The sequence below is a fragment of the Galeopterus variegatus genome, unplaced genomic scaffold (genome assembly GCF_000696425.1).
Source record: "Galeopterus variegatus unplaced genomic scaffold, G_variegatus-3.0.2 Scaffold2559, whole genome shotgun sequence".
Lineage (NCBI taxonomy): Eukaryota > Metazoa > Chordata > Mammalia > Dermoptera > Cynocephalidae > Galeopterus > Galeopterus variegatus.
In genome coordinates this window covers 373121-385828 of record NW_007728670.1, presented here as the reverse complement: position 1 = coordinate 385828, position 12708 = coordinate 373121, and the positions used below count along the sequence as shown (strand labels likewise).

The following is a 12708-nucleotide window of genomic DNA, read 5'->3' as shown; positions in this document are numbered from 1 at the left end:
GTTTCAATTCCAGCTTACTACTTAATAGTTATATGACTGCAGGTAAATTACTTAACCTCTTGTATTAGTCCATTTATGTTGCTTATAACAAAATACTTGGAACTGGGTAAAAATTAGTAAAGAAAATGAAATTTACTAATTACAGTTTCTGAGGCTAAGTCCGAAGTCCATCTGGTGGTGGCAACAGTGACCCAGTGGTCTCACATCACAAGATGGTGGAAGCAGAGAGAGCAGAAAGAGGGAGACTCTCCTCTTCTTTTAAAGCCCTCAGAACCACGCCCCTGACCCCCATTTTTAATCCATTCACTACTGCATGATCCTACAATCCAATCACCTTTTTATGGCTCTACCTTCAAACTACCATAATAGGATTTCCCACCCTCTTAACAGTCACAGTGGAAGCTAAGTTTCTAATACATAAAACTTGTGGGACACAATTCAAGCTTCAGGGTGTTTTGGGGGGGCATAATTCAATCCACTACACCTCTCCAAGCCTCAGTTTCCCAATCTGTAAATGGAAATAACTATTATTTTAAAAATTAAATGAGGGGGCCGGCCCGTGGCTCACTCGGTAGAGTGCAGTGCTGATAACACCAGGGCCGCGGGTTCGGATCCCATATAGGGATGGCCGGTTTGCTCACTGGCTGAGCATGGTGCTGACAACACCAAGCCAAGGGTTGAGATCCCCTTACCGGTCATCTTTAAAAAAAATAAAATAAAATAAAATTTAAAAAAAATAATAATAAAATAAATAAAATAAAATAAAAATTAAATGAGAATGTGTGGAAAGTGCTTGGCACATCTAGGCATTAAAATAGTTACTGTTTTGGTTGATTAATTGATACTGATTTTTACTTCAGTTTCCAGGAATATGGATCTGCTGGAGGAGCCCACGCTGATAGTGAATATGAGAGAAGAATGATGTCTGTATATAATCATGTCTTGGACGAAGTGGAATCACTTAATCGGAAATATACCCCTGTTTCTTATATGGCAAGTGGCATTTGCTTTATTGAGTTTTTATTTGCAAGTGGGTTTTTTTATTCATCTCTGGCACTTAATTCTGTAAGCTCAACAAGTTAGCCTCTCTGTACCTGTTTTTTTAATCTATAAGACAGTGTTAATATAGTACCTACCTCATAGCATCATGGTGAGGATTAAGTGAAATAATCCATGAAAGCAATTAGCTAGCACATCTCTAGCTGCTACATAGCCACATTAACATGTAAAATCTGCTCTATAGAATGCAGATAAAAATTTCTTTTCTTTTTATTTTTTTTTAACAATTTAACTGAAGTTGCAGTAGTTCTCAACCCTGGTTACACATTAGAATCACTTTCGGAGGTTTTTATAAAATACATCAATATCCAGACCCCACCACAGACCAATTAACTGTGAATCTCTGGAATTGAGGCCAAGGCATTAGTATTTTTAAAAGCTCCTAGGTGATTCTGTCATGCTGCCAGGATTGAGAATCACTGGCCAATTGAAACAGAACTGGGCTTGTTGTCTGACTGGTAAAAATCAATTCCTTCCAAGTGATGACATTAATATATTTTAGTATACTTTTCAACCTTTAGCCTTCTGAGTCTCTGCCACCTTTTGCATTGTTCAGTACTCACTCTTTATTAAATCTTCTTTCATGACTTCCCAGTCACAGAACAGACTGACAGACTCTCACCCAGATTTTCTTCTCCCTGTCTGCCTATTCCCCAGTGTCTCTGCTCAGACCGTTATAACAGAATACCATAGACTGGGTGGCTTAACCAACAGACATTTATTTCTCCTGGTTTTTGAAGCTTGAAGTTCAAGATCAAGGTGTCTACAGGTTTGGTTTATCCTGAAGCCTCTCTTCCTGGCTTTCTGATGGCCACCTTCTAGCTGGGTCCTTACGTGGTAGGGAGAGAAAGAGCACTCTGGTATCCCTTCTTCCTTAAGTATACTAATCCCATCATGGGGACCCCACCTCCAAGCACCATCACATTGGGATTAAGGCTTCAACATATAAATTTTTGGAGAACACAGACATTCAGTCCATAATTCCCAGTCTTTGAACTTTACACCTTAGACAGTTTCCCTTCTCTTGCCCACACATGAGATGCTGGAATTCTCTGTAGCTCTCTCCTGGCTATTGCTCTTCTCATTGCGTACTCTCACCCTTTATCAAGTGTTTTAGAAGAAATTGGCAGGATGTGTTATTTAAGAGTTAGATTAGATTTAAGGATGAGTACTCTCCTTGATATACTGCTTTCCATATAAAATTGTCAATAGTGTTTTCCGAATTGAATTGACACAGCTGTTTGACACTGAGATTGACTGCTAAGGGGTATTATGAATACTATCATACACACATCTGTGTAAGGCTGATTATTTTCATATTACTCTAATCACCACCCTAAGAAATTAAATAGATCCCAAACAGTAAATTCTTTTTTTTTTTTTTTGGTAGCTAGCTGGAATGGGGATCCAAACCCTACGTTCATTTTGATGAAGTTGAATCCATTGAATATAATGGAGAGAATGGGTAGGAAGTTTCTGCCCAGGAGGAGAGACAATACTGAGAAAAGAGACTTAGGTTCATTCAGAACTAAGTTCAAAATCTGGCTCTGCCACTAGTAGCTCTGTGACTTTTGACAAATTACTTAACATCCTATTATGTCTGTAGTGGATTGAATTGAGTCCTCCCAAAACTCACTGAAGTTTGAATTGTGTCCCCCAAGTTTCATGTGATAGAAACTTGGCCCCCACTGTGACTGTTAAGAGGGTGGGAAATCCTATTATGGTAATTGAAAGGTGGAGCCTTGAAGAGGGGATTAGATTGTAGGACCATGCCATAGTGAATTGATTAAAAATGGTGGTCAGGGGCATGGTTCTGAGGGCTTTTTAGAAGAGAGAGGAGAGTCTGTCTGCTCTCTCTCTTTTCCTCCATTTCTGCAACGTGATCCCTGCCATCACTGTTGCTACCCAAGGGTCTTTCAATAGCTGTGTTCTTTGGACTTTGGACTTCCCAGCCTCAGAAACTGTAAGCAATAAATTTTGTTTTCTTTATAAAATACGCAGTTTCATGTATTTTGTTATAAGCAACAGAAATGGACTAATACAGAAAATTGGTACCCGAGAAGTGGGGTGTTGCTTATAACAAATACTTGAAAATGTGGAAACGGCTTTGGAACAGGGTGTTGAGAAGGGACTGGAAGGATTTGGAGGAACAGACTAGAAAAAGCCTAGATGCTGGTGAAAGTTTAGTAGACAAGAAAACCAGGGAAAGTTTGGAATATTTTAGAGATTGGTTAAATGGTAGTGACTGGAATGCTTATGGAAATATGGACTGTAAAGACCATTCTAAGGTGGTCTCAGAAATAAGGAGTTTTTCGGAAACTAGATGAAGATCAGCCTTGTTGTGAACTGGCAAGGAACTTGGCTGCACTATGTCCATGCCCTAGGACTTTGTGAAAGTTGGAACTTAAGAGCTGTGAACCAGAGTATTTGGTGGAAGAAATTTCTAAGCAGCAAAGCATTCAGGACGCTGCATGACTACTTGTAACAGCTTATGCTGAGTTATGGCAGAAAAGGTAAGATGTAAAGCCAGAATTTAAAAGGAAAGCAAAGCATAAAGATTTAGAAAATTTGCAGCCTGGCCATGTGATAGAGAAGCAGAGAGTATTTTCAGAAGAAAATTACAGTTGTGCTAAGAAATTAGTACAAAAGAAAGGGATTATCAAGAGAAGGGGGGAAAGGCCCTAAAGGCATCGCAGAAGCCTCTGGGACCAACCCTTCCATTTCAGGCCCAAAGGACTAGAGAGGCAGAATGGTCTTGAGGAACAGGCCTCAGGTGCCCTTCATGGACTCGCTTCTCAGGACCACCTCAGGATGCTGCTTCCAGCACCAGCACCCCACCTGCTTTGGCTGCTCCAGATGTGGCTAAATTGGCCCATAGTGTGGCTGGGCCTGCAGCTTTGGAAAATACAAGCCAGAAGCCTTGGTAGCATCCATGTGCTGTTAGGTCTGCAGGCCTCACAGAATGCCAGAGCTGGGAAGGCTTGGGAGCCTCCACCCCGATTTCAAAGGATGTATGGAAAAGTCTGGGGACCCAGGAAGAGATCTGTCACAGGGTGTGAATTCACCACATAGAGTCTTCACTAGAGCAATGCTGAGCAGAAACATGGGGTCAGAGTTTCAGCAGAGAAACCCCATTGGTGCCATGCCTATTGGAGCCATGAGAATGGGACTGCCATGAAGACCCAAACCTGTGGATCTACCAGTGAGCAACACCAGCCTGCAAGAGCTAAAGCATCACCTGGGACCAAGCCATAGAAGTGGAACTGCCTGAGGACTTGGGGACCCAACCCACACACCAGTGTGCAGAGGACGTGGAACATGGACTCAAAGTAACTGATTGGCCAGCTTTGAGGTTTAATGCAGGCCCTGCTTGGTGTCAGACTTGTTTAGGACCTGTTAACCCTTTCTGTTGGCCTATTTCTCCCTTTTTGAATGGGAATATTTACCCTATTCTTGTCCCACCATTGTGTCTTGGAAGTAGGTACTTGTTTTGATTTAACGGATGGGACTTTGAACTTTGGACTTTTGAGTTAAAACAAGTTAACACTTTGGGGATGAGATGAAAGTATTTGCATGTGAAAAGGACATGAGTTTGGGGGGCGAGGGATGGAATGTAGTGGATTGAATTATGTCCCCCCAAAACTCACTGAAGGCTTGAGTTGTGTCCCCCAAGTTTCATGTATTAGAAACTTGGCCCCCACTGTGACTGTTAAGAGGGTGGGAAATCCTATTATGGTAATTGAAAGGTGGAGCCCTGAAAAGGTGATTAGATTGTAGGACTGTGTAGTAGTGAATGGATTAAAAATGGTGGTCAAGGGTATGGTTCTGAGATCTTTAAAAGAAGAGAGGAGTTTGTCTGTCTCTCCACTCCTCCATTTTCTCAGTGTGATCCCTGCTGTCACTTTCACCACCACCAAGACCTTAACCAGCTGTGTTCCCTAGACTTTGGACTTAGCCTCAGAAACCATAAGCAATAAATTTTGTTTTCTTTATAAATACAGTTCCATGTATTTTATAAATACAGTTCCGTGTATTTTGTTATAAGCAACTGAAATGGACTGATACAATATGAAATGGAAAAAAATACCTCATAGGATTACTGTGAAGTTTAAATAAAATAATGCATATTGCCTAGCACAGTGCCTGGCATGTGAGTGGTTAGTAAATGTTAGTTCCCTTTTCTTCCTTTCCAAATTGTATTTCATGGATTTGATACTTCCTGAGCCCCCAAATTCAGTTCAGCAAGTATTTATTGGATTCTAGAAACAGAACAATGACAAAGACACAGGGTCTTCCCTCAGGTTTTCCATAGCCTTAGAAGAAAGAATTTGTAAACAAATAGACACAATATGGTATATGTGCAGTAATAGAGTTCTGCACTAGTTTGAGATGTAGCACAAAAAAGAAAATGAGCAATTTGTGTCAAAGGATAGGGAAGATAGAGTGCGGGTGCAATTCAGAGAGATGTCTTGGCATATGAGTTTTCCAGAGAGATAAGGCGGGGTAGGGAATCTCAAGCAGAGAACAACATGTTCAAAAGCAGAGGCATGAAATAGCATGGTGCCTTCTGGAAAAAGCTTTTGTTTTTGCTTCAGTGTGACATACAGGTGAGAGAAAGATGAGACTAGAGAGGTAGACAGAGGCCAGATGACAAAAGGCTTTGAACACAGTTTTAAGAAGTTGGACTTTCTCCTATAGGCACTGGGGGGTTTTTTAGGAATTTTAAATGGGTGGGGAGAGAAGTGCTTAAGATACAAGATTGTATATTATTGTTATATAGAAGCAGAACAAGTAATGGCTTGGAAGGCATGAAATTAGAGGAAAGAAGAGTGGTTTTGAGACTTTTGTAGTAATCCAAAGGAAGGGCCAAATTAATAAAATGGCAGTAGGAATGAGAAGAACAGATACATATGAAAGATCCTTTACTGAGACAGACAGTAGAACAGGGGTGGTAGAAGATTATGAAGGTTTCACTTTTCATTTTTCAAACATGTGGCTGTCTTATGGAAAATAAATAAGTCTGGGGTTGGAAGAAGGAGATGGCTTGGGATGCATGAAAGGTCGTCATGAGCATAGAGATTCTTATAGTCATAGAAGCAGAGAGAATTGCCCAGGAAGAACGTTAAGGATTGAGAAGAGAAGATGACTGAGAATAACTTCACCATTTAAGGAACAAAGAAAAGAAGATCTTAGGAAAGAAGATCGAGAAAGGAAGAATCAAAAAATAGAGTGTAGGCACTATTAAATGGAATTTTATGGAAGAAGAGCATTATCAGGTGCCACAGAAGTGCCAGAAAATACAAAGAAAAGTATCTGTTGGATTTGGCAAGTAAGAGAGTGTTAGTCCTCCTCCTGGTTTACTACTAATCACGATATGTAATTTCACATCTCCAGACTGTTACTTTGAAAATAATCTGCTACCAACATACCAGTGCAGATGTGTCATGGAGCTAGTGACCTCAGAGGCAGTCCAGGCTTTCCCAATGGGGGATTACAAAATATGCATCCATTCTTTTAAAAGGCAACATGGTGGCTTTCTGCCCAGAAACAGTCTGAAGTCACATGTGGTCCTCTAAGTCCACCGTTTAAAGATGTTTCTCTCCATATACACTCTTGTAGTGTCAAAGGTTCCACTGCAAGTAGGATGTTCCTGCAGATGCTTCCCGGATTTCTTGTTGCAGGAAGATGAATAGTGCTGCTTTAGCAGTTAAGCGTGATGAAATACAACCAATGTCTTTAAATCTGTGTTGTGGTTATCCTCCAGTAATAGACTGGACCAGTAATATCATTTGTACTCTGAGTCTATTGGGCACAAAATGTTCAACTGCCTGAAACCGTTAAGGAATGGATTTTTTTGGTTTTTAGCTGTAATGCCCAACTTTTTGAAGCCATGTTTTGTATAGCATGGTCAACTAGGTGGCACCCTGCTTGGAAGCAGGAGCTTAGAAGGGCAGGCAGCAAACTGTACAGTGCAGTGGTTTTCACCCTGTGGTGTCTTGCGTGGGGGTGGGAGGAGGGTGAGACAGCAGTAGACTGAGGAGGGGATAGCAGACCAAGCAGGAATAGTTCTGGGTCACCCGAAGTTATGAGTCTTCTGATGATGCTTTAATTTTTTCCTATTAAGTTTGGAAATCATTGGTGAAATAGAAAAAAATCACTGAAGAGTTAGGCAACCTAGGTTCTAGTCCCAGCCTGTTTGATTACCTGTCTGTGTGACCTGTGTCCTCAGCAAAATTGAGAATTGGACTGGATAATCTTTAAAGTATCTTTGAACTCTTAAATTCTGATTCTATGACCCCTTTCACTAAGACTCCAAAGATTCACTGTAATGTTTCTATTCCTCTGCAGTTATTCTGGGATTTTCAAAACTCAGTTAATTTTACGAAATAGATTTTAGAAATAAGGTATTTTGTTAAGGTTTAATAATTCCATAGAGGTAGATTATATAGTCATCTTTAATCTGGATTCTAGTTAAGTTTCCGCCATTGCTCACTCTCTGGAGACCCACGGCCATAGGGATAGAAAAGCCACGTAGTGGAGATGGGATGAAAGAGTGAGCCAGCTCAAAGCTGAGTTCTGAATGGGATCTGGTGTCAGGCCTTGGGTACCTGTGCACTACTCTGGCTTTTTTACCATACTCTAACATACCCTGCCATATCATAGTTACTGTATAAGCATATTTCAGTAGCTAAAATAATTATATAATAATATGTTGTCTGGTAGCTGTAAGCTCTGTAGAAATGTGAAATTTGCCTATTGCTTGGCCTTAAGGAATGTGGATTTTCTCCTTTCTGTTATTTTTTTATTGAATATAAAGTAAAGTAAAGTAATTTTACTTCAAAATAAAGTAAAAATGTGTAATTGTACCCCTTGACTTGAATGATTTGGTAGATATATACAGTTCCTGGATGTTGTGCCTGTTTCCTGATTTGGAGTATACTTTCATAATAATCTATATGAGCATTTGTAGTTTTAAACTTCTTCCTGAATGTATTTGATGAAAATTGAAAATTTATTTTTATTTGATTTAGTTTCTTTCTTCCCCCCCAGCATACAGCATGCCTCTGCAATGCCATCATTGATTTGCTGAAAGTTCCCCTTTCATTTCAGAGATATTTTTTCCAGAAACTGCAGTCTACTAGCATCAAGGTAATATAGGAAGAATACTAAGGTTAATGTAGGTTAAAAAACCAGCTATCTTCTGAAGAGTAAGTGGGACATAGCTACACTTCAGTATCTTACCTTTGGTTGTGATAAAATTTACCGCCTTTAGTTGTAAGCCTTTTCTCCCTTTTTCAAATGCTTTGGTAAAGGGAATGGGCTTTGGGAATAAACCCCCTCTCCCTTTTTAACTGTCATTGTCAAATGCATTTGGATATCTGGAGCTCTGTTCCTTGTCTCATACCTCCAGGGATAAGTTAGTGGTTTTTATCATAGTAGTCCACAAGGATCTTGAGCTGATTCTATGTTGATCAGCCTGTTCAAACCCAACTAGAATGAGTCAGGTCCAGTAAAACATCACCAGTCCTACCTCCAAAGCACTTTTGCCTTTGAATAATAAGTTCTGAGGAGGTGGCCAGTGGGTAGAGTTAGTATTTTAAAATATTTAAGCCACTCAAAATTCAAAAGATATTTTTGATTCAAAGAATGGAATTGTTGGGGAGGAGGGGAAATTGCCACTTCTGAGAGATTTCTTGGATAATCCTTTTCAGTTAATGTCTTCACTGAATTTTTGCATCCATTCAAATACTTTTGATTGCTCGATAACAGCATTCCATTTCAAAATGACCTGACATGACCGGATGTCTCCAGGGTTGATTAGTTCATGGCTGAACAACATTATCAGAAAGACCCAAATTTCTTCCAACTTTTCATTTAGCAAGACTTGAGCTTTGTGTAATTGAAATATATTTGGGACTTTAATAACATTTTTAAAGAAAAACTATTCTAATGAGAGGTTAAAAATGTCATTTGGTTTATTTGTGGAAGTTGACTTTTTTATACCATGGGAACGTCATTATATAAGTAATCCTAGAATTTTAAGTTCATTTGCGTTTGAATTTAGTCTGTTCAAAATTACCTAGACCAGGGGGCCGGCCTGTAGTTCACTTGGGAGAGTGTGGTGCTGATAACACCAACGCCACTGGCCGGTTAGCTCACTTGGGAGAGCGTGGTGCTGACACCACCAAGTCAAGGGTTCAAATCCTTACCGGTATCTTTAAAAAAAAAAATTACCTATACCAGAGAGACAGCAGCTGGACCTGAAAATTTACAAAGTGCATTTTTCTACTGGAAGTGATTCATTGTCCAAAAAATGCCCCTCCACAAAAACTGGGAGAACAGTGCCTTCGCTATTCTCTGATACTCTGTTATCATCAAACAGAACTGAGATTTCAGGTGAAAAGCACAGTGGTATTTAAAAGGAGGAATTGGGGATAAGGAAGCTTGAATAGAAAGGTCCATCTATCAGGTCATGAAGGTGGAGGGGTGCATGCACATGTGAAATCAATGGTAAGCACAGACATATTTGTTGGAAGGATGCTTGCTCTTGGTTGTTGGCATTTATTTTAATGTTGGTATTCCAGCTTGCTCTGTCACCATCCCCCCGGAACCCTGCAGAGCCTATCGCTGTCCAGAATAACCAGCAGCTGGCGCTGAAGGTAGAGGGAGTGGTTCAGCACGGATCTAAACCAGGACTCTTCCGCAAAATTCAGTCTGTCTGTCTGAATGTTTCTTCCACATTACAGAGTAAATCCGGACAAGACTACAAGGTAATTTAGAAAAAGAGGCAAAATTGTGATGCAGATTTTAACACATTGATGGAAATATTCTAGTGTTTTTCATGGTTAAGCAGACTGCAGTTACACCTCCAAAAGGATAAGATGCACATAAATTAAAAGCACATATTGGGGCTTGAGGAGGATGATAAACAATACTTCTCTTTTTCTTGCCTGAACCAGTTAATAGAGAGACAAAGCATCCAGGCAGACAGAGATCAAAATGTGAGTTTTATTACTGTTAGAGCTGTGGGAAAACCTAACCCAGGTGCCTGGCAGCAAGGACTTCCTAACCTTGTACCTCTGAATTGAATTTTCCCAGCTAGTTTCAGCCAGTACATATGAGAGCCTGCCCCTGTAAAATTTATGGCAGGGAGGAGTCCAAACTGATGCCCAAAGGAGGGGAAGAGGAGGTGCTTAGCCCCTCATGCCTGGCTCTTGCCCTGAAACGTACCAGTCAGTAAGACTCACCTCCTCTCCTGTAGGCTAGTACTGTTAATCTAATGAATGGTCGATGCCCAAAGGAGGGGAAGAGGAGGTGCTTAGCCCCTCATGCCTGGCTCTTGCCCTGAAACATACCAGTCAGTAAGACTCACCTCCTCTCCTGTAGGCTAGTACTGTTAATCTAATGAATGGTACCCCCACATGGAGGGATACATAGGAGTGGAGCATAAGTATCTCCCTAACACCCCATCCCACCCCCAAAAGCACACATCTATTTTTTTTTCTATTTTAGTATTTTTTTTAAGTATTTAGAATTGACATACAGCGGTCAGATAAAATAAAATCTTTCCTTAAGGGTGTAACCCTAGGGATTTGCTGCTTTGAGAAGTCATGAGTGCGTATTAATTAAAATCAAGCTTATTTTGTTAGCCAGAGCTAAGATGCTGAATCAGTGCCCATGAAATATTAGTGTTCCAAATATGGAATGTTTCTTTCTTTAGGCATCTCTTTCCAATTCCTTGGTGTTTCAGCCACAGTAAGTGGAACAAGGGAACAAGTCCAAAGTTGTATGAGCAAAGTTGTTCAAGTGCCCCAGATTGGTTGTGTCCAGGTTTATAGTGGCATGTTTGAACTGAGGTTCCTTGGCAAGGAAGGGGGTATCAGTAAAGATATAAAAAGAGAGCATTTCATTCTTTTCATTAGTTTTAGGCTAAAAAGCCAAGGGAAGTTCTCCTGGTTTAAGCTATCATTACTTTCTTTTTTTTTTTTTTTTCGATTTTTGTTGTTTTGTCATTACTTTCTTTACTTTAGTAATGTCTTCTTACTTTGGCCCTCTGTCCACTCTCTGATAAGGTTCAGACTTTGTTCTTGTCTCTTCCTCTCTTTTGACTTCCATGACACAAGGCATGGTGCCTTATGTAGCGGCTCAGTATTTGGTGAATGATGATAAAGAAAATCATTTACTGTATTTAGAGTACCAGTTAGAGTAAAACTGTTGTGATTGGGTAATCTCTGCTACCACAGAAGGTTCTAATGAGAATTTATGTAATTTATCCCTGTCTGCGGCTCTCTTCTGTTCTTTGAATTTGCAACAACAGTTAACTGTGATTCTCTTTGTTCCTCATATATAATAATTTCTACTTTTTTTTTTTTTTTTTTTAAAGGTGACCGGTAAGAGGATCTTAACTTGGTGTTGTCAGCACCACACTCCTGAGTGAGCCACAGGCCAGCCAATAATTTCTACTGTTAAGAAAAAAACATTCAAACCTATGAGCACTGGTCTTCTGCTTGTTGACTTACCTCTCAAGAGGCATTGATTAAAGTCAGGAAGCTGGGCTGGCCAGTTACTCATTTGGTTAGCGCATAGTGTTATAACACCAAGGTCAAAGGTTCTGATCCAAACCGCCAAAAACCGTCAGGAAGCTGATATCATAAGCCATGTAGTACGTGATTGCTTTGTAGTATTACTCAGTGAATTTGCAACTTAAAGTGCAATCATCAATTCAGGATGATCAGGTTACCTAGGCCTGTTTCTTATCTTTTAAAGGAAGTTCTTTGGTAGGCAAATTGTTGAGACAAATGAAAGCCCTACAAAAGCGGAATGTGAAAAAAAGTACCTATACTGTAAATAATTTTAAGATCTTAAATTGGTTGGTGCCTTCAGTTTATTAATGTAACAGTCTGTTAATTGTAACAGTCTGTTAATTGATGTAAATGTCTCTGGGAAACTGACCCCAGGATAACTGCTCATTGAGACACAAAGCTGCAGGGCACATTTATATGAGGGCACTTCAGAAAGTTCATGGAAAAATAAAATTAAAAGATAATATGGATCTTTCCATGGGTTTTTTTTGAAGTATCCTCCTATAATTAATTATACCACAGAAATACACATGTAAGCATAGAGCAGTTTGGTTAAATATCTATTAAGTATACCTTTATATGCATTCTCAGAGTCTTTCTCTTGACATGCTCCATCTTGGGTACAGGTAAGGGTACACCAGAAGATTTTATTCTATTCTTTGAAGGACAAAGGCATGAGTGTCTGGCTAAATAAATGAATGAGTCCATAAATGTGTGTTTTATAACATATGCAACCAATCTGAAGTAGACTCTGAATATTAAGTGAACAATGAGCAAGTTCTAAAGTTAGTTAATTTGTTAAAGGAGTAAGGAATCACTACATTACTTGAGTGATATAAAATCAGACTAAGGGCCGGCCCGTGGCTCACTTGCAAGAGTGTGGTGCTATAACACCAAGGCCCAGGGTTCAGTTCCCTGTATAGGGATGGCCGGTTCACTCACTTGGGAGAGCGTGGTGCTGACCACACCAAATCAAGGGTTCAAATCCTTACCTGTCATCTTTTAAATAAAATAAAATAAAATAAAATAAAATCAGACTAGGAGAAAACTCTAACGTAAATTTACT

At 39.8% G+C, this 12708-nt stretch overlaps 1 protein-coding gene across 1 annotated transcript in view; it reads left to right on the top strand.

The window, feature by feature from the left end:
• The window catches only part of INTS7 (integrator complex subunit 7), a gene marked incomplete at its 5' end in the record, with an annotated part of 48764 nt that overhangs the window by 34176 nt on the left and 1880 nt on the right, over window positions 1–12708 (top strand). Inside the window, 3 exons of the mRNA XM_008582294.1 lie at window positions 861–993; window positions 8110–8208; window positions 9645–9830. Coding sequence (XP_008580516.1) covers window positions 861–993; window positions 8110–8208; window positions 9645–9830 — 418 coding nt within the window. The remainder of the gene's footprint in view (window positions 1–860; window positions 994–8109; window positions 8209–9644; window positions 9831–12708) is intronic.